General features: G+C 44.8%; 1 protein-coding gene across 1 annotated transcript in view; it reads left to right on the top strand.

The window, feature by feature from the left end:
- The window catches only part of lrpprc (leucine-rich pentatricopeptide repeat containing), a 67260-nt gene that overhangs the window by 45027 nt on the left and 685 nt on the right, over nucleotides 1-21548 (top strand). The window contains exons 26-37 of the mRNA XM_041859023.2: nucleotides 2995-3063; nucleotides 3139-3229; nucleotides 4192-4334; nucleotides 9075-9243; nucleotides 9442-9568; nucleotides 11271-11359; nucleotides 11450-11654; nucleotides 14389-14525; nucleotides 14771-14886; nucleotides 18535-18609; nucleotides 18961-19045; nucleotides 20111-20253. Of these exons, the coding sequence (XP_041714957.2) occupies nucleotides 2995-3063; nucleotides 3139-3229; nucleotides 4192-4334; nucleotides 9075-9243; nucleotides 9442-9568; nucleotides 11271-11359; nucleotides 11450-11654; nucleotides 14389-14525; nucleotides 14771-14886; nucleotides 18535-18609; nucleotides 18961-19045; nucleotides 20111-20253 (1449 nt within the window). The remainder of the gene's footprint in view (nucleotides 1-2994; nucleotides 3064-3138; nucleotides 3230-4191; nucleotides 4335-9074; nucleotides 9244-9441; nucleotides 9569-11270; nucleotides 11360-11449; nucleotides 11655-14388; nucleotides 14526-14770; nucleotides 14887-18534; nucleotides 18610-18960; nucleotides 19046-20110; nucleotides 20254-21548) is intronic.

The raw sequence follows: 21548 nt of genomic DNA, 5'->3' as shown, positions 1-21548 counted from the left end.
TCGTATCAGTCCGTCTGCCGTCTCTGCTTTCAGGCCGTTCCCCCGACACACACTTCAAACATGTGCAGCTCAGGAGTGTATTCTTCCTCACTGAACATTATTCAGACAAAACCATTCAGATGTTTAATTATCCAACCATTCTAATCTCCCAGCTCAATTCCCCTGTCTACTCTGTCCACTTGCATGACTGGATGGATACCAGTTAGTGCGGATTAGTGTCATGAGGTGTGTGTCTGTTTGTATTTTTGTTTTAAGTCATGAGGTGTGTGTCTGTGTGTTATATGTGGGGCCGAAGCTGGAATGCAGATGCTATAACCATATGTCTTAATGCAGAAATTAATTTGACCAAAGACACAATCCATCTTGTTTAGGATTACACCCTTACCATTTCCAGATCTGTGCCCTCATACAATCCTTATTCAAGTTAGATAGTTGTAGTGCTTGTTATTGTTGTTCTGGGCTGCAGCAGTCTGGCTGGCAGGCAGGGCCGATCCTCAGATCCTAAGCCTCTTCCTGGTTATTAAAAACTCATCAGATGAGGAGGCTTTGGTCCTGGGGGGATAAGATGAAAATGATGTCTGAGGATGGATCTACAGCAGAGGGACGGTCACTTGATAGGGAGGGGAGCAGGCGATTTAGTTATTTGGCCCTGAACGCCTTTTAATATCCTGATTCCTCAGGATGAGAATAATGCTGTCTGCTGGATCTGCGTGGCTCGCTCGCTCTCTCGCTCGCTCTCGCTCCACTCTCTCGCGGTCTCGCTCCTCTCTCTCGCGCTCTCCTCACTATCTCACTCACTCTCTCTCTCTCGCTCCTCACTATCTCACTCACTCTCTCTCTCTCGCTCCTCACTCTCTCACTCACTCTCTCAACTTTACCAGATCATCTATGTATCCTGGTCTCCTGGCCCTGGGACAGGGCTAGCCAAAAGCTGCTTGTCCCCTCTGCGTTTCTATAAGGAGGAATTAGGAAATGAACTATGATTCCCAAACCCTCTTAAATATTGACATGCTATTATTGTGTACTAATACCCCTGTAAGAATGGCACGCACAGTCCCTGTCCCATGTCATCTTAGAGGGGGAGGTTTGGACAAGCTTCAGATGATACCAGACCAACACAAAATATTTAGTATTATACATTTCAACTTCAATCTCTTCTTTTGGGTTTTTGTTTTGACCTGAAATGCCCTTCTTCAGTCCTATTGACGTTCTGCTGGTTTTGGATGTTTATGATAATCTTTTTCAAATGTGGGCAGTTGGATTTAGGCCTGAAGGGGGTCCTCTGTCTGGTATATTGTCAACTTGTGACTCACTACATGTAGTTGTGTACTGTGGGATGGTTAATGTCTCCATGTTGAGCAGAGCTTTGTATTGAGGCTAAATGGAGAAGAGAACTCTCTACCTGGTCTGTCTATAAATAGCAGCGAAGTGGTCTCCTCATGTAGGACCGGTGGGTCAGAAACAGAAAAGGCTCTCGTTCCCCCAGCCAGATATCCTCTCCATGTGAACTCTGCCCCCTAACTCTGCCCACTAATTAAAATGAGTGATATCTGGGAGGTCAGATGGATGACAGAGATCTATCACAGAGACCTTTCCTCTTCAGAGTGGAGATTCAAGTGTCAGAACAGAGAGGCTAGCCGCTGACTCTGTTTTGTATAATTGCGAGGTGATTAATTGCAGATAATTAAATGAAATACAATAGAAATGGGTGCCACTTTTTGGTTATGGTTAAGGTTAGGTGGTTTTGTTAAGGGGTGGGTACCATTAGGGGGGTGTCGGATAAGGTGTATAAGTGGGGAGTATTAATTATAAGTGTCAAATACAAGGAATTGAGATTGTTGAGCGTAATTTGTGAGAGGGTGGTATGACTTTACGTGAGGATAGGTATAGAAAGGCTATGTGAGTTTGTGCAACAGTCACTACTGCATTGTCTTTGCTGTGTGTGTGATGTGAGCTTGTTGTGGCACTCTAGTCCAGACAGCGTATTCAAAGGGGCTGAGTTTCATAAGCCACAAAGCAGCAGGCAGGAGATTGTCTTAATAATCTGACCTAGATGTCCTTTTGGGGATTGGGATATGTGCTGGAAGTGAAAAGTAGAGAGTGAGTGTGTGTGTGAAGCAGGAGCTGGAGGAAGAGGGACTTATCACCATGGATTTTATGCCCAGGAAGATTTGCCCTCAGGGGGCTTAGATCCCTGGCTGGAGGGGGTAGCTAGCGGGGCCGGGGGGGGATTTCCTGTTCGGAGTAGAAAACAAATGTACCACTTGCACTCTGCCTTATTTACTAAGCAGATTAGACGCGGCGGCGGAGAACAGAACAAATTGTAATTTGTCCTTTGGCTGGTTGTATAAGACCATAATGCGTGGTCTTTTTTTTATCAAGTAGCCGTGGTATGATGTGGTCCTGCAGCACAGGGCCCGTCAGACAGGGGGATTGAGAGATCTTGGTCATAGACAGATTAACATGTCAGGGCAGAGTAGAAGAACCGAGGGACTATCTCATTCTGATTGACTGGAGCACTGATGAAATCCTGATCACTGTTATCCCATCTCTAACCCCTTCCACCCCACCCCTCCCTAGCCCATATGAACACGTATCACTCCAGAAATAGTGTGCTTATGCCACCCTCCCAGTGTGCGTGTCCAAAGGGCATCATACTATAGTATTATCCAGAACCATTATTATATGTCTCTGGTATTATCCATATACACCCTTCATCTTCTGTCTTTTCCATGTGATTCTGTTTCTGCTCATTCTGATCCTGTTGGATATTAAATACTTGAGTTGAGATATTCAGTTCTGGGAAATTACAGGAATTTATGGGTTTAATGTGTATTAAACCAAATACTCAATCGTATGAGATGGAGGTTCCAGTATGTTTCAGCTTGTTGCATTTTTTATGTACTCTGTACAGAAAGGTTTATCAGGCACTAGTTCATTCAACATAAACCACTCTGTATTTGTTTAAGTAAGTCCTTTCTGTTGTTCCCACAGACTCCAGGTTTAAGGGCTAGACCAGGACGCCTTCAGTGGTATGCTGAGAAATGCATTAACGGCAACCAGGTGAGAGGGAGACAACACGCACACAAGCACGCACGCGCACACACCACATGTCTAAAGTATTGTGTCCCTGTGTAGATGGAGTCTTTGGAGAGCATGGTGGAGATGACAGCCAAGCTGTTTGAATGTGATCGAGATGAGATGTATCACTACATGCTGCGGCTCTGCAGTAAGTCCCCCTCAGCCTCCAACCGTACTCTTCTGACTGTCTGTCTTCCCCGTAGAGATCCTATTAAGTTACTATTCTATTAGTATTCTAATCTGGGTTGGGCTCAATTCTAATCGAAGGCAGTCAATTCAGGAAGTAAACTGAAATTCCAATTAAATTATTGAAAAAGGGCATCTATTTTTAATGACTTCTCAATGAACTGAAAAGGATCTGATATTTGTCAAAAGTTTTTAAATGTTTGGATAAAAAATTCTAATCACTTCCTGAATTGACTGCCTTCAATTCAAATTGAGCCCAACCCTGATTCTAATTCATAATTCTATGATCTTTCCTATATGGATGGACTGACTAGATGACAGATATTGTTAATCCACATTCTCCAACAGGGGAAATTGATGAACCTCACTTTACCCCTGACTGGTTATATTAAGCCCCTGTCAACTATCCCTAAAGCCACTACTACTTACCTCCATCTCCTCTTCTCATATGACCTTTTAACCTTTGCCACCCAAATCCCTGGCAGCAATGTGGCGTGATCAGTGGTGTAACCCCGGGGCCATTTTGTGTGCGAGAGAATGGGGTCAGAATCCCAGTGTCCACAGATAGTGAATGATTAGATTACATCTCGTGATTGGAAGATTTTTGGAACTGTTTGCCCAATTCAGCCTGGGTCAGATAAAGCCTGCTCGAATACAAATCAAATCAAATCAGCCCAGAGTTAAGTGTCTGACTGAAGAATATTTAGCAGATTAGGCCTTTTCTGCCTTGATTGCTCTCTCAGCATTAAGCAGGATGTGTCAACAAGGAATCTTTGTGTGTGTGTGCGTGTATACACGTTTGTGTGCGTGTAATTTGTAAAAAAATGTAACCTTTATTTATCCAGGTAGTCTCGTTGAGAATAACATTTTTCAAGACGGACCTGGTGTGTGTGTACATATGATCATGCTCTTTCACACCTTCAGAGGACACAAACGACTGGCGCAAGGCGGAGGCCACCTGGACCAAGATGCAGGAGGAGAACGTGATACCAAGAGAGAGGACTCTGCGCATGCTGGCCGACATCCTCAAGAGTAATGGACAGGAGGTGCCCTTCGAGGTGCCTGAGGTAAAAAGCCTTCTGAAATCACCTACCGCTCTGCCACCGCTAGTAAGCACAGCTCTCCTTATATTTTTATTCTATCAAATCAGTAATTCCACAAATCAGTGTTTGCTTCATTAAAGCTCATCCTCTGATAATGTTCCGTTTGTTGCACAGAGAATAGCGGGCAGGACGCTACCTTTTAGTACCTCAGTGTGTTATAGCCGTCATTATCATTGGCTTGCCATGGTGCCCCCTCTGTCCTGGTTGACTCCTGGTTGGTTGAAATCCCTGAACTAGTCTGATTCTCCGCACATCTGGCCACTGTCAGTCTGAAACTGCAAATCCTTGTATTTTAGCTACATCTAGGGGAAATTGGAATTTGGGATGATCGTTGGGAAAATCTGACATTGGGACAGGAATTAATACTAGCCCCTAATGCCCAACTAATTCAGCCACTGCTAAATACCACCATGTCTGCTGCTTAGTGGACTTTAGCACAAGTCGCTAGAGGACTCTGGCAGAGGCTACTGGAAAGATGTGACCAAATTACCCAGCATTCTGTCCGCCTGACTGCACCGGTTTCCTCTGTTGATTCAAAATACATTATTTCTCCATTGGAATACATAATTTTCCAGCTTCCTTCCAGTTGTGTCCATGTTTGTTTGCTTGTTGGGGAGGCCTGGAGCGAGATGAGACTCAAAGTGATGGCATTAGCCCTTGGCGATGACCCTTGTGACCTGAGGCGCCCTGGAGTTGTCAACCCCCACACCCCCTTTTAGCCTCCCTGGCCCGGATGCCTAGCCTAATTTACCCCTGGCCAGCATAGCTTAACCCCCTCCCCCGGTCGCTGAACGGGTGACTGAAGATCGAGGGGCCCTACCCAGTCTACTAAACACACACATCTCACTCAAAAAAGACGCATCGCAATTCTTATACTTAATGGGAAATTTTGCATGATATGCGCAACAGGTTCCTGCAACGCGGGTATGATTAGAGTGTCATTGAATAGGCCTATACCCGTGCTAGAGAGACTGAACGTCAAAGCCTACTCGCTGGCACGAATAGAAACCAGGACAAAACACCCCCACGTTTGTGTTTTTCCACGGAGTACAGGCTATGTGCCGGCCGCGTCAAATCCATTGTATTGAAACACTGGAACATCCCCAATAGTTATCCAAATCTACGAGAGTTCACAACATTGCCCCGTCGCATTTGTTTTCGCCTTACGCGCAATCTAGCCAATTCCGTTACGCACAGCATGCAGCTACCCAAGAAGCGTGACATTTGGCTCCCAGGCCCGCCCAATGGCAATTACAAGTGTGGCCACTGTGTACATTGTGACAATTCGACCAATACTAACATTTTTGACCACCCGGAGAAAAGGTAAAGAATACAAAATCCAAAGCTTCATTAATTGTAGCACCACAAATGTCATATACATGCTTAATGCATCTGTGCTGCTGTTTATATTGGTCAAACTAAACGAGCATTGAAACTTGGCATCGCAGAACATAAGGCTGCTATTAGAAAGAAAAAAAACGACTATGCTATGGCGCACGCCACTGCATCGAAGCCAACCATGGCTCACCTTCCTCCCTGCTCTTTGTAGCCATAGAACACGTCCAAATTTCACCAAGAGGAGGTGATATTGAACGTAAACTAAAACAGAGAGGCATTCTGGCAGTGCTCCTTAGACACTGTGGAACCAAAGGGGCTAAATTATGATTTTTCACTGTCCTCGTTTCTATAATGTTGTTGCCTTGATTTTTAAGTAAGTCCTTTCTGTTGTTCCCACAGACTCCAGGTTTAAGGAGTCTCTGTCTCCGGATTCACAGACACCCAAATATCACCTATGTATATTTTGACATGGCCTATTGATTGAGACACACTATTTAAGTTATTATTTTGTGCTATAATTTGCCATTTACCTTGAAACATATCATAATTTGTTTACATTGGGTCTCAATGGGCCACTAGGCTATAACTAAAGCTACTATATGTGCGATGGTCAGGTCACTTTGAGGAAGATGTCAGCTTGACGTTGAAACGTCCTTCACCTGTTCACATCCTGTACAATGGATTAAAGTGAGCAATAAGAAATCAATCTCTGACTTTTTTTGTAGAGTGCTCCAATTCCTTTTTACCTCAAATTAGTCCTTTTGGACGTTTTTCTTGGTAAACCATTCTGTGAAATGTCACATTAAGACTCTGTTTGTCTTTATGTTGTCCGAGGCACTTCTAGGACAGTGAGATGTTTTACACATAATTGGCCACAAAGAAGGCGGGGCTGGGTTTTGCCACATCCAGTGTATTGACGGGGTGGACGAGATCTGTAAATGAATGTAGTCCTGCTTTGTGGCATTTCGCGAAGCCTCTGTTATACCGATCACACACTACATATGTGTGCATTTAGTTGTGGTTGTCTTTGTTCGATAGAGCCTTTGGACATCTTTCAGCGATGTCCCTATCGGAAGATTCATTGCTAGAAATACAAAGTTACACGTTTTTTTCCAGCCTCTGAAAGACTACAGCTCGGTGTAGGGTGGTGTTTCCTGCTCTGGCCCCATCGTGCAGCGTGCATTCGCTATATGCCGGACCTTGTGGTACACTATGAGCAGACAAATACACAGGAAGTCGATACTTCCTGATTCTACCAGTGAAATGAAAATGCACTTGTTCTAGCTTGTGGTGAGGAGTTTTTGATGGTTATGATACAACGTAATGTTGTTAAAATACTTCATCCTTCAGTCTATTGACCCGTGCGTCAATCCTAAGTAACATAATAAAAAAAATCACTATCAAAATCCGTCAGTTTAAGCTAGAGATATTTGCATGGGCTGCGTCTCAATCCACCGCATCCGCCTTTGTCTGCCTTCTGCATCTGCGGTGGAAGGTTGCCGAGCTACAGCGGTGTTTGTCAGACTATGAGACATCCCGAAAATCGGTCTTCTCATGAAAACGTGTGTAGCGTCCGAACGGTTTGGCCTACAAACTAATATGGAAAGATGAGGACTACCACGAACACGGTGTTCTCCGTTTTGCTATACGACCCCCACAAGTCGTAACGCTGATATGCTAGCTTCTGTCTGTAGCATCCGAACCGTGTGGGCGACAAACTAACCCCACTGTGGAAAGGGGAGACTCACGATAGTGTTCTCCATTTTGCTCTACAACCCCCACAAGTGTCACGGGACTCATCTGAAGTTAACCCATACAAATTAATGGAAGTAGTTCTGTCCCTACAAAAATAAGGGGTTAAATATGTGTAAAACAAAAAAAACATATTTCCTGAGCTTTCTTATATCTTTAGATATAGGACAGATGCATCAAAACCTTATTCCTAATTATTTACTTTTGGACTGTCTTTTTGCCATTTCTGAATGTGTTATTCAATACGTTTCTATGGGAGATAGTAGTAAAGGCCAAATTCAATATTATATAAAATAATTTAAATATTTTTTCGGGATACCTAAAGGGGTCCTAAAATTCTAAATCAAATAGATAAATGATCCATGGTATGACCATCTTAAAACAATTCCATATGTTAGCTTAGTAGAACCCCCCCCATAATGGCATAAACTTTTATAGGTTCATGACTATATACAGTGGCAGAGCTAAGGTGAAATTTTTAATGGACCATAACCTACACTTATAAGTATTATACCTACCTATCTTATCTTAGTACTTCTTCTACTAAATACATCAGAGATTCACAAGAAGCCCTTCTCTGCAGCCAACTCAAAATGGCTTCCAGTTTCTCTCTCCATCAGTATAAAGCCACTGGTTGCCTGAGCTCATACGCTGCTCGTAATCCTCCCTCCTCACTCTCCTGTGAAACTCCACCTTGCGCTTCATTTCCATGTGTTTGTGGAACAGTCTGCGTTTCTCCTGCTTAGGCAGTTGTTGGTTGTGGTAGCAGAAGCTGGCCATGTTTAGGGACCGGGACTTCCAGTACCGCTCACAATCCCAGATCTCTGAGAAACCCAGGAGGACCCAACCTAAAGCCACATGTTCAACCAGTTCTAGATGTACCTTAATGCATTCTAAACATGGAATGTTGAGAAATACACATAAAAGGGAAGTGAACCAAATCCTAGTGAGAATACACTATTTCATTCTTACCATTGTCGATGATATTTGATGGTCTTGCAAGGAGATATTGATGTGCCAGTGCCATCCATGGTCCGGACTGATGAAATCGCTGGGTGTAGAAGTTCATTTTAGAAAATTGAAAATCTTAGATAGCAGGAGCAAGTCGTCTAGTCTTGGGGTTGTTGAAACCAAAACTGAGTTGCAAATCAATGCTGTGGCTCTTAACAACCAAGCATTCTAAATTCAAACATTCTGCCGACTTTCCTTTGGTTGATTTTGTGTTTTCATGATTCAGAATTCCCATGACAATGAAAAATAGTGAAATTAATGGAAGTACTGTGGAAGTACTAAAATCTGTTTTACATTGAACTCGACACAGACATGCACCAATCCCCCAGATATGTTATGAATGGGTTGTGATATGCAATTTGCGACTCTGTTTCTATACTTCATTGTAGAATTATGAAACACACACGTTCACTTGCACGCACGCACGCACACACACACACACACTTTTTCTATGGGATAAGCATGGATATGTCTGCTCTTGCGTTGCTATCGTTTGTGTATCATAGGGACCATTGTGTTTTTGTATCGTGTGAATATTGACCCATATGTTAGTGGCTGTTTTGATAGTTGTAATTCAGTGTGTTGTATTCTACCTTTCCATAGGTGTGGTATGAGCAGGCTGCAGACACAGAGGCACAGGCAGAGACCAAGCCTGAAGGGTCAAAGGGCAAAGCCACCAAGTCAGCCAGCACCCAGGCTGCTACTGCAGAGAACAGCCCTGCTGACTACCAGTTCAGACTTCTCACCCTCTGCAAGAAGGGCAAGGCTAAAGGTACGCAGCCCTGGGGAGTTGATATTGCTACCAGACCTCCATTGGTAATATTGGGGATTTCCTGAGCTTCTCCTAATACAGGGTAATCTATTCTACAGACCGTCCCATGACAACTGAGACATGGGATGGTGATCTCTGATATCAATCCCTCTCTCCTGCTCCATTTCTCTTTCTCTCTTCCTCTGTCGGTCTGTCCAGAGGCCTATGGTATGCTGAAGGATGTTGATAGGAAGGGTGTGACCCTGGGCCCGGCCCCCTACGACAGTCTGATCCGGGCTCTGCTGGCCGAAGGTAGTATGGAGGACGCCATGGTGGTCAAAGAGATGTGAGTCTGTCTGTCCTGTGTGCGTGTCCGTCAGTCAGTCCGTCCTGTGTCCTCTCCCTCACTCCCCCTCTCTATCTGCCAGTCGATCTGACAAAGAAACCAACCGTGACTCCACACACTTTTACAGTGGGCTACTTCCACACTCAGAGCCAAAGTCTGGTTTGTCACAGGTTAAGCCTACAGTATACATGGCAGCCAGGGTTCTTGAATTAGGTTTGAGATTACAAAGTGATTGTGAATTGACCCTTAACCCTGCTGGATGTGAACAGCAGTGTTCTGCTAAGCCTTGTTAGCGCTTGAGCCCCTTCGTATCGCCACAGATTAATTAGGTTTTCTGGGAAGTGGATGACTGCGCAAAAAATGACAATCTTCTGCTGATTTAGTCATGTATCGTGTGTGTTTTTTTTGGGGGGGGGGGTGTCCTGGGATCTTAGTAGCAGGAGTTATCCTTTTAAAAAACGAGAGTGGAATTAGGTCCTCATCGCTCATAACACATGATCTGTCCCCTTGGAGCAGGAGAGTCTTTGTGTAATCCTCTCCTCCTTTCCTCTTCCCTCGCTCACTGCCCTGGGGTGGCTGTTGAACTTCCCTATGTGTGTCTGTCTGTGTGTTTATGAACAGTTAGCATAATTACCACAAGGACTCAACGCATACCTTCCACATTACACACATCACATCTCATCCCCAACTGTCCCCCTTCTCCAGAACTTTAGGTACCCCTACGTCAGGCCACTATAGGGTATGAGTTAACCCAGGTTTTTTGGTCCTGTGAGAGACCTTGGATTTATCAGAGAAGGGAGGGAGGGGGGTTGGTTTAATCATGTGGGAAGATGATCAAGACGCCAGTACAGTAATAATTCCCCTAGTGTGTGTGTATAAAGCCTAGTCTCTTGCGTGTGGATGACTTAGACACGGCTGGAGCCAGATGGGGCCCAAGGCTGGGTTGGAGAGAGGAGAAGGAGGAGGGGCTGCATCATAACTGAGCAGTTGGGCGCTTAGCAGAGATTAAGGGGATTGGGATGGAGATAAATTAGGGAGGGGGGTCAGAGCAGAAGTTGGGTAGAGGAGGGAGACCCCAGAGAGAGGGTGAAAAGAGATGGATGGGGTGGCCAGAGGGCAGGGACAGGAGGGATTTTCTTTCCTTGGGATTGATAAGAATCACTCTGACCCCGAGGTTTCTGCAGCAATCTGTCCCGAGTGAGCGGAGGGCTGGCGGCCGGTCGGCACGGCGATAAGGAGCATGAGGCCAACGCTCAATTGAGCAGCCAGATTAATCCGGTCGGAGACTGTAATAATAAAAGAGAGATTGATTGAGGTATTAGTGGCTCTCAAATGAAAAAAAATAGGTCTGAAAGGACAAGGGGATCGACGAAGGGATGGAGGGAAAGGGACATTACCTAGGGTCTCTGCACTGCAGCAACTGTTCTCTCCCTGCCCAGCCCCAGAGGAGAGACACAGCTGGAGAGGACACCTCAGAGGGAGAAGTCTGAACACCCTGTTCCATGTTTTACATTACATTTTGTAATACTTCTATAGCCAGACTTGATTGGCAATTGGACTCACTTTCACTCTGTCCCTCTGTTTCAGTCTGATTTTCCACTTCTCTCTATGCCCATTTCAGTGGAGTGGAGGGTCGTTCACCTCTGCTGTAAGGTTGAAGATTGTTGACTGATGTCTGTTCTTCTGTCTCTCTGTTCCTCAGTGCCTTAGGCCGTGTTCCAGGGTTCAAGCTGAATGACATAGCTAACAGCCTCCTCATCATCACACAGGTCAAGAGAGGGCTAGCCAAAGGTGGGTTTTTGCGTCACACACACACACACAAACACACACACACTGAGTTTCTTTGTTGCACACATTCTGTTGCCTTCCTCTCACCCCTAGATGGCCTGTCCACGCTCAAGTCCATGCTGCAGGGAGACCAGGTGCCCTCAAAACTGTCCGTAACACGATTGGTGCAATCCCTCGGGAGCCATGGGGATGTCCAGGGCATCCAGGAAGTGGAGGTTCTGATGAAGGGGTTGGGCACACCCCTCAACCTCTCCAGCATGGTCTTTGTCAACAACACTGCCCTGGCACACATCAAAAAGTAAGGTTCATCTAACTCACCTACTTAGCACTCAATCGCTCCCAGCTTTATGAAGGGGTATTGTCATGCCGTTTTCATGGGCTTCAGTAGCATTGCAGTAAACCTGTTTCTTTATTCTCTCTGTTAACACTTGGTTGCAGGGTTAAAAATACCCTGGCCTCCAATACACAGCAGGGTTCCCCAACTGGTGGCCCGTGGGCCGAATTTGGCACCCAATTTATTTGGCACCCAAGTTTTCTGAGCAATTTTTTCTATTGTTGTACATAAAAGACTATAAAAACACCAGGAAATCAGCTCCAAATGATTTTAATTTTGGAAGTGTGTTCCAAAGTATTCCCATGCATAATAGAGAGATGTGATCGTATACAAATAATAATTGATTGGATTTATATAGCACTTTTCTACCTACTGAGGTACTCCAAGCGCTTAGTGCATTCGGAAAGTATTCAGACCCCTTGACTTTTTCCACATTTTGTTACGTTACAGCATTATTCTAAAATTTATTAAATCGTTTTTTTCCCCTCATCAATCTACACACAATACCCCATAATGACAAAGCAAAAACAGGTTTTTAGACATTTTAGCAAATTCATAAAAAACTAAAAACTGATATCACATTTACATAAGTATTCAGACCCTTTACTCAGTACTTTGTTGAAGCACCTTTGGCAGCGATTACAGCCTCGAGTCTTCTTCGGTATGACGCTACAAGCTTGGCACACCTGTATTTGGGGAGTTTCTCCCATTCTTCTCTGCAGATCCTCTCAAGCTCTGTCAAGTTGTATGGGGAGTGTCGCTGCACAGCTATTTTCAGGTCTCTCCAGAGATGTTCAATCGGGTTCAAGTCCGGGCTCTGGCTGGGCCACTCAAGGACATCCAGAGACTTGTCCCGAAGCCACTCCTGCGTTGTCTTGGCTGTGTGCTTAGGGTCGTTGTCCTGTTGGAAGGTGAACCTTCGCCCCAGTCTGAGGTCCTAAGCGCTCTGGAGCAGGTTTTCATCAAGGATCTCTCTGTACTTTGCGCCGTTTGTCTTTCCCTCGATCCTGACTAGTCTCCCTGTCCTTGCCGCTAAAAAACATCCCCACAGCATGATGCTGCCACCACCATGCTTCACTGTAGGGATGGTGCCAGGTTTACTCCAGACGTGACACTTGGCATTCAGACCAAAGAGTTCAATCTTGGTTTCATCAGACCAGAGAATCTTGTTTCTCACGGTCTGAGTGTCTTTAGGGGCCTTTTGGCAAACTCCAAGCGGGCTGTCATGTGCCTTTTACTGAGGAGTGGCTTCCGTCTGGCCACTCTACCAGAATGGGAGAAACTCCACCAAATATAGGTGTGCCAAGCTTGTAGTGTCATACCAAAGAAGACTCGAGGCTGTAATCGCTGCCAAAGGTGCTTCAACAAGGTACTGAGTAAAGGATCTGAATACTTATGTAAATGTAATATTCCAGTTTGTATATTTTTTATAAATATGCAAACATTTATAAAAACCTGTTTTTGTTTATCATTATGGGGTATTGTGTGTAGATTGATGAGAATATTTTTTTTTAAGAGTCAGGACAGCCGTTTTAACGTCCCATCCGAAAGACTGCACCCTACGCAGGGCAATGTCCCCAAATGTAATTAAGGTTTGAAATGATTGTTTTAGTCAAATATGATATCTGTTTGGCCTTCTTGTTGTCAATTTGCAGTCTAAAAATGTTTTTTTATTATGTTCCGGCCACACGACCATCTGCTCAAGAAAAATTGGCCTGCGGCTGAATCCAGTTGATGATCCCTGACCCAGAGGGTTAACAATACCCTAGGGGAATACAGCACACACAATGGCCCGGTTAACATTGATGTGCTCACGCAGAGGAATGTTTATGAAGAGGTTGCCACAACCAAATAGGCTAAACTCACCAAATCTGAACAACCTAACCTGGCACCCCAACAAGCTAATAACACTTAACCCTTCTCCACCCTCCCTTCCTCTCCTTCTCCCACATCCATCCCTCCCTCCCCCTCCCTCCCTGTCCTTTTCTGCCCTCCTTCCCTCCCTCTACCTCCCTCCCTCTCCTTCTCCACCAGCCCACATTAAGATTTAATCTGGGCCTGAATTCATTGTGATCGCTGTGACTGAGTCTGAATAATTTACAGAGGTCCATCTCTAAATGTGGCGCTGCTTTCTGGACCCTTCCCTCTTAACCAGTCAGCTCGGCTCAAGTCGTGCCATCCCACACGTGTCACAGCAGCTTAGGCCGATAGGGTTGGGGGGGTCAGAGTTCATCCTGACAGGCCCAGGCGGGCGAGAGCAGGGAGCGCTGCCCAATCGGGCATGAGTGCCTTTTCACTTCCGCTGTCCTATCATCCTGCGTCTCAGCTCTGGGAGCTAGGCGGGGATGACACCCCCATGCCACCGTTAGCGGCAAGAATGCTAATGCGGCCGATAAAAGTTTGATGCACTTTGTTTTTCTCTTTCTCTCTGTTTGGACAAATGAGGAGGAGGAGTGAGGAGGTTCTCTGCTACTCGCATATTTAGAGAATATTTAATCATACCTCCCTGTATGCCCTCATCGACCTCTATCTCTGTCACTGTGGTGTTTTACTGGTTATTTCTTTCCCAGAAAGTTCTGTTGCTGCTACTTCCCCCAGCAGATACATTGAGGTCTCAGTGAATCAGTGAAGAGACTGGAGTCGGTTTCTTTCTGTTTTTGACCTAGCTAAATGCCTATCTTTTCTGTCGCTCTCTCAGTGGAGACTTGCACTCTGCAGTGGAGGGCTTGGAGGCTGTCTACACACAGGGTGATGGGCCTCAGGGTCCGGCTGCCAGCATGGCCTTCGTCTTCAGGAAGGTGCTGGAGGAGAACAACGGCGCTGCTCTGGATAAATGTAAGGAACACCAACACCCGTATAACCTCAACCGCCCACCTACACACAATGCAGTAAAACAATGTGTCTTTAATGTCCAACACTGTCCCCACTTTCATATATAATTTACTGCAGTAGTTGATACTCTTGGAACAGCCCATCCGCAAGCAGCGTACCAACCTGTATACCCTATAAGATCAATCTTCTCATTAACCTTGCTGAGTGAGATCTATGTTGATTGTGACCCTGTCTGTGTCTCTGTGTAGTGAGTGCCATGGCAGAGAGGCTGGCCAATCACTTTTCATCGTACAGAGCTGCGTCAGACCTCTTCCTACAGCTGCTGGAGGCTAACATGGTAGAGGACGCCAAGTTCATGCTGGCCGTAAGTATCCCACTCACCCAGTGACATCAGCCAGTTTCAACTATTAGTCTGTGGGTGTAGCTCTCGTGGCTGGCTGTCTGTTTGTCTGTGTGTGTGTTCATGTGTGCGCAAGCACGATTTTGAGCCCGATTTAGCAGTCCCAGACAAGTTTTTGAGATCGGAGACTAAATCCCCATGTCGTTGCCTACTCGGGACGCGCGGCTGTCACCGATGCTCGTTTAATGTGAGCGGGTCACAATCTGAGGGCTACCAATCTCGTCTTTGAGCAGTCCCAGACATCCTGATATTTTCAAACATGTTTGATTTTATCGGCACAAAATCTGCAATGCTCTTGTAGTGTGAGATGTGCAACGACAAGTTTTGAGAACGATGATCAGCAATGGCCAATGAGAGCTCGCCGGAGAAGAAACCAGTGAGATGATGAAGTTGTTTTTCATCACCCAGAATGTGTAGACTCTTGAGCAGGAGTGATGACTAGGACTACTACTAGGACTACTACTAGGACTACTACTAGGACTACTACTAGTATGTGTTTGTTCTTGCCAAAGTGTCAAAACGTTCACAAGCAATGTTATTCGATTCAAAATGTTGGCTAGATATTTCAACTCTTTATGGAAAGCGTGAATGTCTGACTGAAAACGTTTGCGGATGCTTTGAGCCAAATCTCGTTGTAGCTACGTTCAATTTTATCACATCACATTGTTTTCACGAGACAGTGTGGTATCGAGAGTCCTCACGACCAAGTGAAGAATCTTGTAGTGTGTGACTCCCCCCCCCCCCCCATCTGCCATATCGTTTAGTGTGAGCAACACTACCTTGGCAAGACGAAGAAAACTACAGGAAAGATGGTTGTTTAATGTGAGAGGTTCAGTGATTTTAGGATTTGGAAGTTGTGTAGTGTACACCCGGCTTTATTGATGGCACTTGTTAAATCCACTTCAATCAGTGTAGATGAATGGGAGGAGACAGGTTAAAGAAGGATTTGTAAGCCTTGTGACAATTGAATGGGCAAGACAAAATATTTAAGTGCCTTTGAACAGGGTATGGTAGTAGGTGCCAGGAGCACCGGTTTGAGTGTGTCAAGAACTGCAACACTGCTGGGTTTTTCACGCTCAACAGTTTCCCCGTGTGTATCAAGGATGGTCCACCACCCAAAGGATATATAGATCACATTCACGTCACATAAAGGTCGATGAGTATAATTTACTTTGAAAATATGCAAGATGGATCGGTTGCTCAGTTATATGTAATTTAAATGTTGCTCGAGCCACATGAACGTCAAACGAGACCGTCTGGTGCCACACTCCTCCAGATCATGTTCCCCTTGAATTCACATGTAATTATACTGCTGCTCAATGATTAACAAGATGGTTGATTCCAACAGAGACATGAAAATGAACACAGATACTAATCTAAGTTTATAAGAAATTAAAGCCAAATTAAAATAATCTGTGTTTCGTGTAATATGCATCTACTTGAGCATATGTAGCAACTTTGCTGGCATTTCTGCAGTTCTACTGCCTCCTCCTCTTCAAGGTTTATTGTAAGGTAACAGGGGAACGATTCTATTTTAGAAGAAACTGTTAACTAAACTCTGAAAAGCTTTTAACGAGGCAGATGACAAGTGTGTTGATTGAAATCATTAAGAAGTGAATCGGACCAGAAGTCAGTGAGGCAGGGTCCTCCCAGACCTACTCTGGGAGGTTGGGGTTCGGGGTAGAGATATTCTGACATTCCCAGCTTATCCAGAGCTTTTAAGCAGTCGTGAGGGAGTATGCTCGTCCGGGATCAGGGATACAGGGAGGTTGCGTCACGGCCAGTCTGGCTTTTGGATAAAACAGGTCCTAGCGGAGAGAGAGAGAGAGCGACTGGAGAGAAGAGGAGAGTGGGGGAGTGTAAGTGAAGTGGAATAGTGTTGTTCTAATTGCCTGATTGTACTAAAGCCATTCTGCCGCTGAGTGACTCTGGCCCTCTGTTTAATACGCTGCTACACTGCGCTGCGGTTAAAAGCCTCCGAGGCCTCTGCTTTTAATTCCACCCAAGGAAAGAAACACATGCCGTTCACGACTGGCTTGTAATGTGACCTCATTGCCACTGAACCCAGAGAAGACTCGGAGCACGGCAAGGTTTAATGCAGCACTCGGAGAGACACACACACTTTTCATAGTCTTTACTTCTTACCTATTTTTTAAGGTTACATCTTCAGCCCAAAGCAAATCTCTCAATTGTTTTATATAAAAAGTATTTCTAAATCATCACCCTGCATTTAAAATGGCTGCTTTGAATGCTTTGTGATTTATTTATTTTCAAATAAAGAGCCTGTTTCCATACATTCTTCCGTAGGTTTGAACCCTGGTTGTTTCTCTCATTCTCTCCTTGTTATGAGAGCTACTTCCCCAACCTCACTTCCTGCCTCTGGTAATTGGCTAATGACAGAAAGTAAAGGTGGTGAAGTAAATTACCCACTAGAATGCTACGGCGTAGTACAGATTCCAATCAGCCCCTTTATGTTGCTAAGTGTAGATAATTATACTTTAAAGTGAACAGGCACTGTACATTAAAATTTTATAAAGAAATCAGTAGTTATCTGGCTGACACCCTATTAACGGTGTAATTAACCTATAACTGCAGACCGTTGTATGGAGTGCAGGGAGATATAATGAAAGGGCTAAAGCAATTCAAAAACACTTAAGAGCACAAAACGCACGGCACCTCAAATAGAAACCTGTTCACAAGCAGAGATGCACTCCTACAGTACATGTACACTTGTTTACATGTCCCTGAATTGCTGTGTCTTTGTGTGGTTGTATGCACGTGTGTATGTCTGCATTTGTTTCTACACGGTCGTTAGCTAGGTTTCCATCTAATTGGCAAATATTCTCAAATCCCGCATTTTCCCACCAGAGATGTTTCCATCAAATGTACTTGTTGTGGATGAAAGGCTGTGCGTGACGGCATAGTGCACATCAAAATAACTTTTGCGGTTAAAATCAAAGTTTTTTTTTACATTGCATTTTCAACTCTACTGATGGTTTTGTCACAAAATGTTGCATTATAGCGAATGTGCTCACTGGTCTTGGCACTTGTGCTCTAGCCAACATATTGCAGACACAGGGCAGGTAGGCTACCTACGTGATGAGATTATGGAAAAGAGCCAGATAATTTTTATTTGTCAAACGGCAGCCAAGCATCGATCATCATGTCACCAGAATAAGACCCTTGATATTTATTGGAAAGGAGCATCAAGCTTATCACCGTGCACTTTCACCACCCTGTGAAGGTCATCATAACTTGGTTTTTATATGGAGCCTAATAAACTGCATGGTTTCCCAAGTAGTGGGAGGACCACACACCATATCGCATGACCTGAAGTTTACTTCGATATGATGGTTATTATAGCAATTATATCTACCGCCATTTCTCGCATAATTAATTTTACAGATACAAAAAGATCCCATCTTGTCTAGCATATTCGGTTTTGTCCACCTATGGAAAGTTAACCGACAAATTATATTTTTCCATCACTCCTGTCGTGACATTGTTTTTATCCGACATGTCCTTTACTCACATAGAAAGGTTGGATGGAAACCTGGTTAGTCATTGTTGTATTCATGACTCTGTTCTCACCTGTCTCTTCTCTTTCCATAGCGCTGTAATGCTGTGGCTGAACAGAAGGAGATTCTAGTCTCTTACATGTCCAGGCTGGCCCAGAAACCAGGCCAGGTACAACCAGCTCCTCCAACCAGACTAGATCATATCTGAACCAATGGGTTATTTATTATTTTCCTTCATTTAAAGTGCCTGGAGAAATGCATCATCATTATATTTTACATTTGAGTCATTTAGCAGATGCTCTTATCCAGAGCGACTTACAGGAGCAACTAGGATTAAGTGCCTTGCTCAAAGGCACATCGACAGATTTTTCACCTAGTCTGCTCAGGGATTCTAACCAGCGACCTTTCGGTTACAGGCCCAACACTCTTAACCGCTAGGTTACCTGCCTCCCTATAGTATTATCATATAAGGAGTGTTATGACTTTGTGGCATCTATCTAACTCTGTCTATCTGTTATAGGTGGGCAAGATCAAGACCCTGATGACTCTCATCCCAGACTTCACAGAGAAGGAGACATTGTATCCCTACCTGATGAAGTGCTATGGTAAAACGTTGTGTAAAGCCATGCTCAGACTAGAGTAGGGATCGTCAACTAGATTCAGCCGAGGGACGATTTTTTTTCTTGAGCGGGTGGTCAGGGGGCTGGAACATAATTACAAATAGTTTGTAGACTGCAAAGTCACCGCAAGAAGCCCAAACTGATAATATTTGACTAAAACATAATCATTTCAAACCTTGCTTTCATTTGTATACGATCACATAAATCTCTCTATTATGTGTGGGAATACTTTGGAACAGGTTTCCCAAATGTAAATCACTTGGAGCTAATTCGCTTGGTTTTTTATGTCCCCAAAACATAACAAAAAATTAAACATATTTTTTGGTAGGGGGCAAATAAAATCACCCACGAGCCAAATTCGGATCGCAGGCCGTAGGTTGGGGAACCCTTGACTAGATCATTTACCATTTGACATAATGCACTCATACATAGGAAATACTCAATATAAATGGTCAACTTATGTATTATACTGTAATTTTGCACGATGCAGTCAAATCACACTCAATTTAGTGATGTTGGGTAGAGGACGCCACACATTGTTTGAAGAGGACAGGATAATAAGCTTTGGTACATCAGTTCGGTGCTCGGCTCCCTGGCCTGTCTAAGCTATAGTGGGGGAACTTAAACAGGGTGCGTCGTTCGGCTTGCTGGCCTGTAGCTAAGTCGTCATTAGCTAGCAGATCAAATATGCATGAGGCAAGAGGGAGCAGACAGCGTCTGCTGGAACCTGAGAGGTGTTTTTGGAGAACAGGAACACATGTTCACTAATGACTGGTTCTGCTTCAGCCAGTGTGGCGTGCTAAACGCGACACGCTGAACTACTTCAGGCCTTCTGTTCCTCACAGGGAGCATGACTATTTTATTAGCGCTAGTTCTCCTGGTGGTCAAGAAGTGGTCAGAGGTAACAAAGTGGTACAATTAACACTTCTCTTTGTCTTCTGCTTTTAGTCAACACATTTTTCTGTTTTTCTCTTTCCTTCAACACTTTTTGACCTCACGCATCAACTTTCTCACTCTTGGAAATGCATCCACACACACACACAAACCCAGGTGTGGACAACGACCTGCCGTCAGCTAAGACCCTGTACCAGCAGATGCAGACGGAGGGAGTGGAGGCTGATGAGCTGTGTCTGAAGAGACTTGCCGTGCTGTACAGGAACGCAGGAGAGACCGTCCCCTTTACTGAGCCCCCTGTGAGTGCACATACATAGACACACTGTGCTCTGCTTGCCACCTCAATGCCATAATAGTGTCTATGTCATGAGCGTTAAACTAGGAATATCATTTGGTTGTTGGAAAGAAGATCCAAACCTGACTGCAATGTCATACCCACAAGACTGTCCTAGTGCTGAGGTCTTGTATTGTCTACTGGGCTACAGAACAACAAATCACACTCTTACATATACTCTCACAAAAACACACACATGCAGTATACCCGGCCGCACAAACCCCAGCCCTAACTGGGGTTGGCATCTTTTCCACTGGTGACCTAATGTCTGCCAGGGTGTGTGTGTCTTGGTGGGATCACTGGGCGTAATCAGAGCCAACAGTCTGCCTGCTCCGAGAGCCTCAATTCAGAAGGCCTCTGCTCCATTCTCTACATGTTTGTGCTTTTATCTGGGGTTTTGTGGCTTGCATTGGATTATGCCTGCAGTCGTAACCTACACATTACTATGTATTACAGTGATATCTGTTTTGATTGCGGTGGTATTCTTTTTTTTTTTTTGGTGCAAGTCTTTGGTTGTTTGGCACAGAATGATGTCAGTGAGTTGTGCACTATGATGTTGTAATGAGCTGGTAAGAGAGGTAGGGAGTTATCAGGTACAGCACTTGAATCATAGGACATTAAGGTACATTAACACAACACCGGCAAATTGGCAATCAGCCAAAGTATTCACACTGCACTCCAGGAGTTCTCACTAACTAGGTCAACCACTTGAGTTGTTTACATTGCCCTGCACACACACACACACACACACACACCCCTGCAGAGCAGAATCTGTCAATGCCATGTCCCCTAGGGGGGTGTAGAGTCACCCTGAAGCCCCACCCCCTCACCCACAGAGATGCAGAGAGAACTCACATCACAGGCTCACTGCATTATTCACTATCTGCCGGAAAGGTACAGCCACGTTGCAAAACTACCACAGTAGAGTGGGGGGGTCAAACATAACCCCCCCACCCCCTTATCCTTTTGAGAACAGTCTTCAGAGCTCTCAAATCACCTTTAAAGTTTCAACAAACCAATCTCAGGTAGTGCCCCCCTTCCCTACACCCTCTTCCACCCTCCTGTTTTCAGACTGCTGTTCTAGCTGGAGTACAAAGCGGTCTCCTGAGAGAGCAGATAAGGGGAGATTTGAGGCGCGGCCCGCGTCAGGCCCTCTCGCCAACACGGCTATTTATCTACTTTAATTACACGGTTAATAGGGGAATATACAATGTTACAGCAACGTTAATCTCCTGAAAGCACTCACCTTCCCAAAAAAGC

The sequence above is a fragment of the Coregonus clupeaformis genome, chromosome 31 (assembly GCF_020615455.1).
Source record: "Coregonus clupeaformis isolate EN_2021a chromosome 31, ASM2061545v1, whole genome shotgun sequence".
In the NCBI taxonomy this organism is placed as follows: Eukaryota; Metazoa; Chordata; class Actinopteri; order Salmoniformes; family Salmonidae; genus Coregonus; species Coregonus clupeaformis.
The sequence above is the reverse complement of the archived record's forward strand: the minus strand, read 5'-3'. Positions and strand labels throughout refer to the sequence as shown.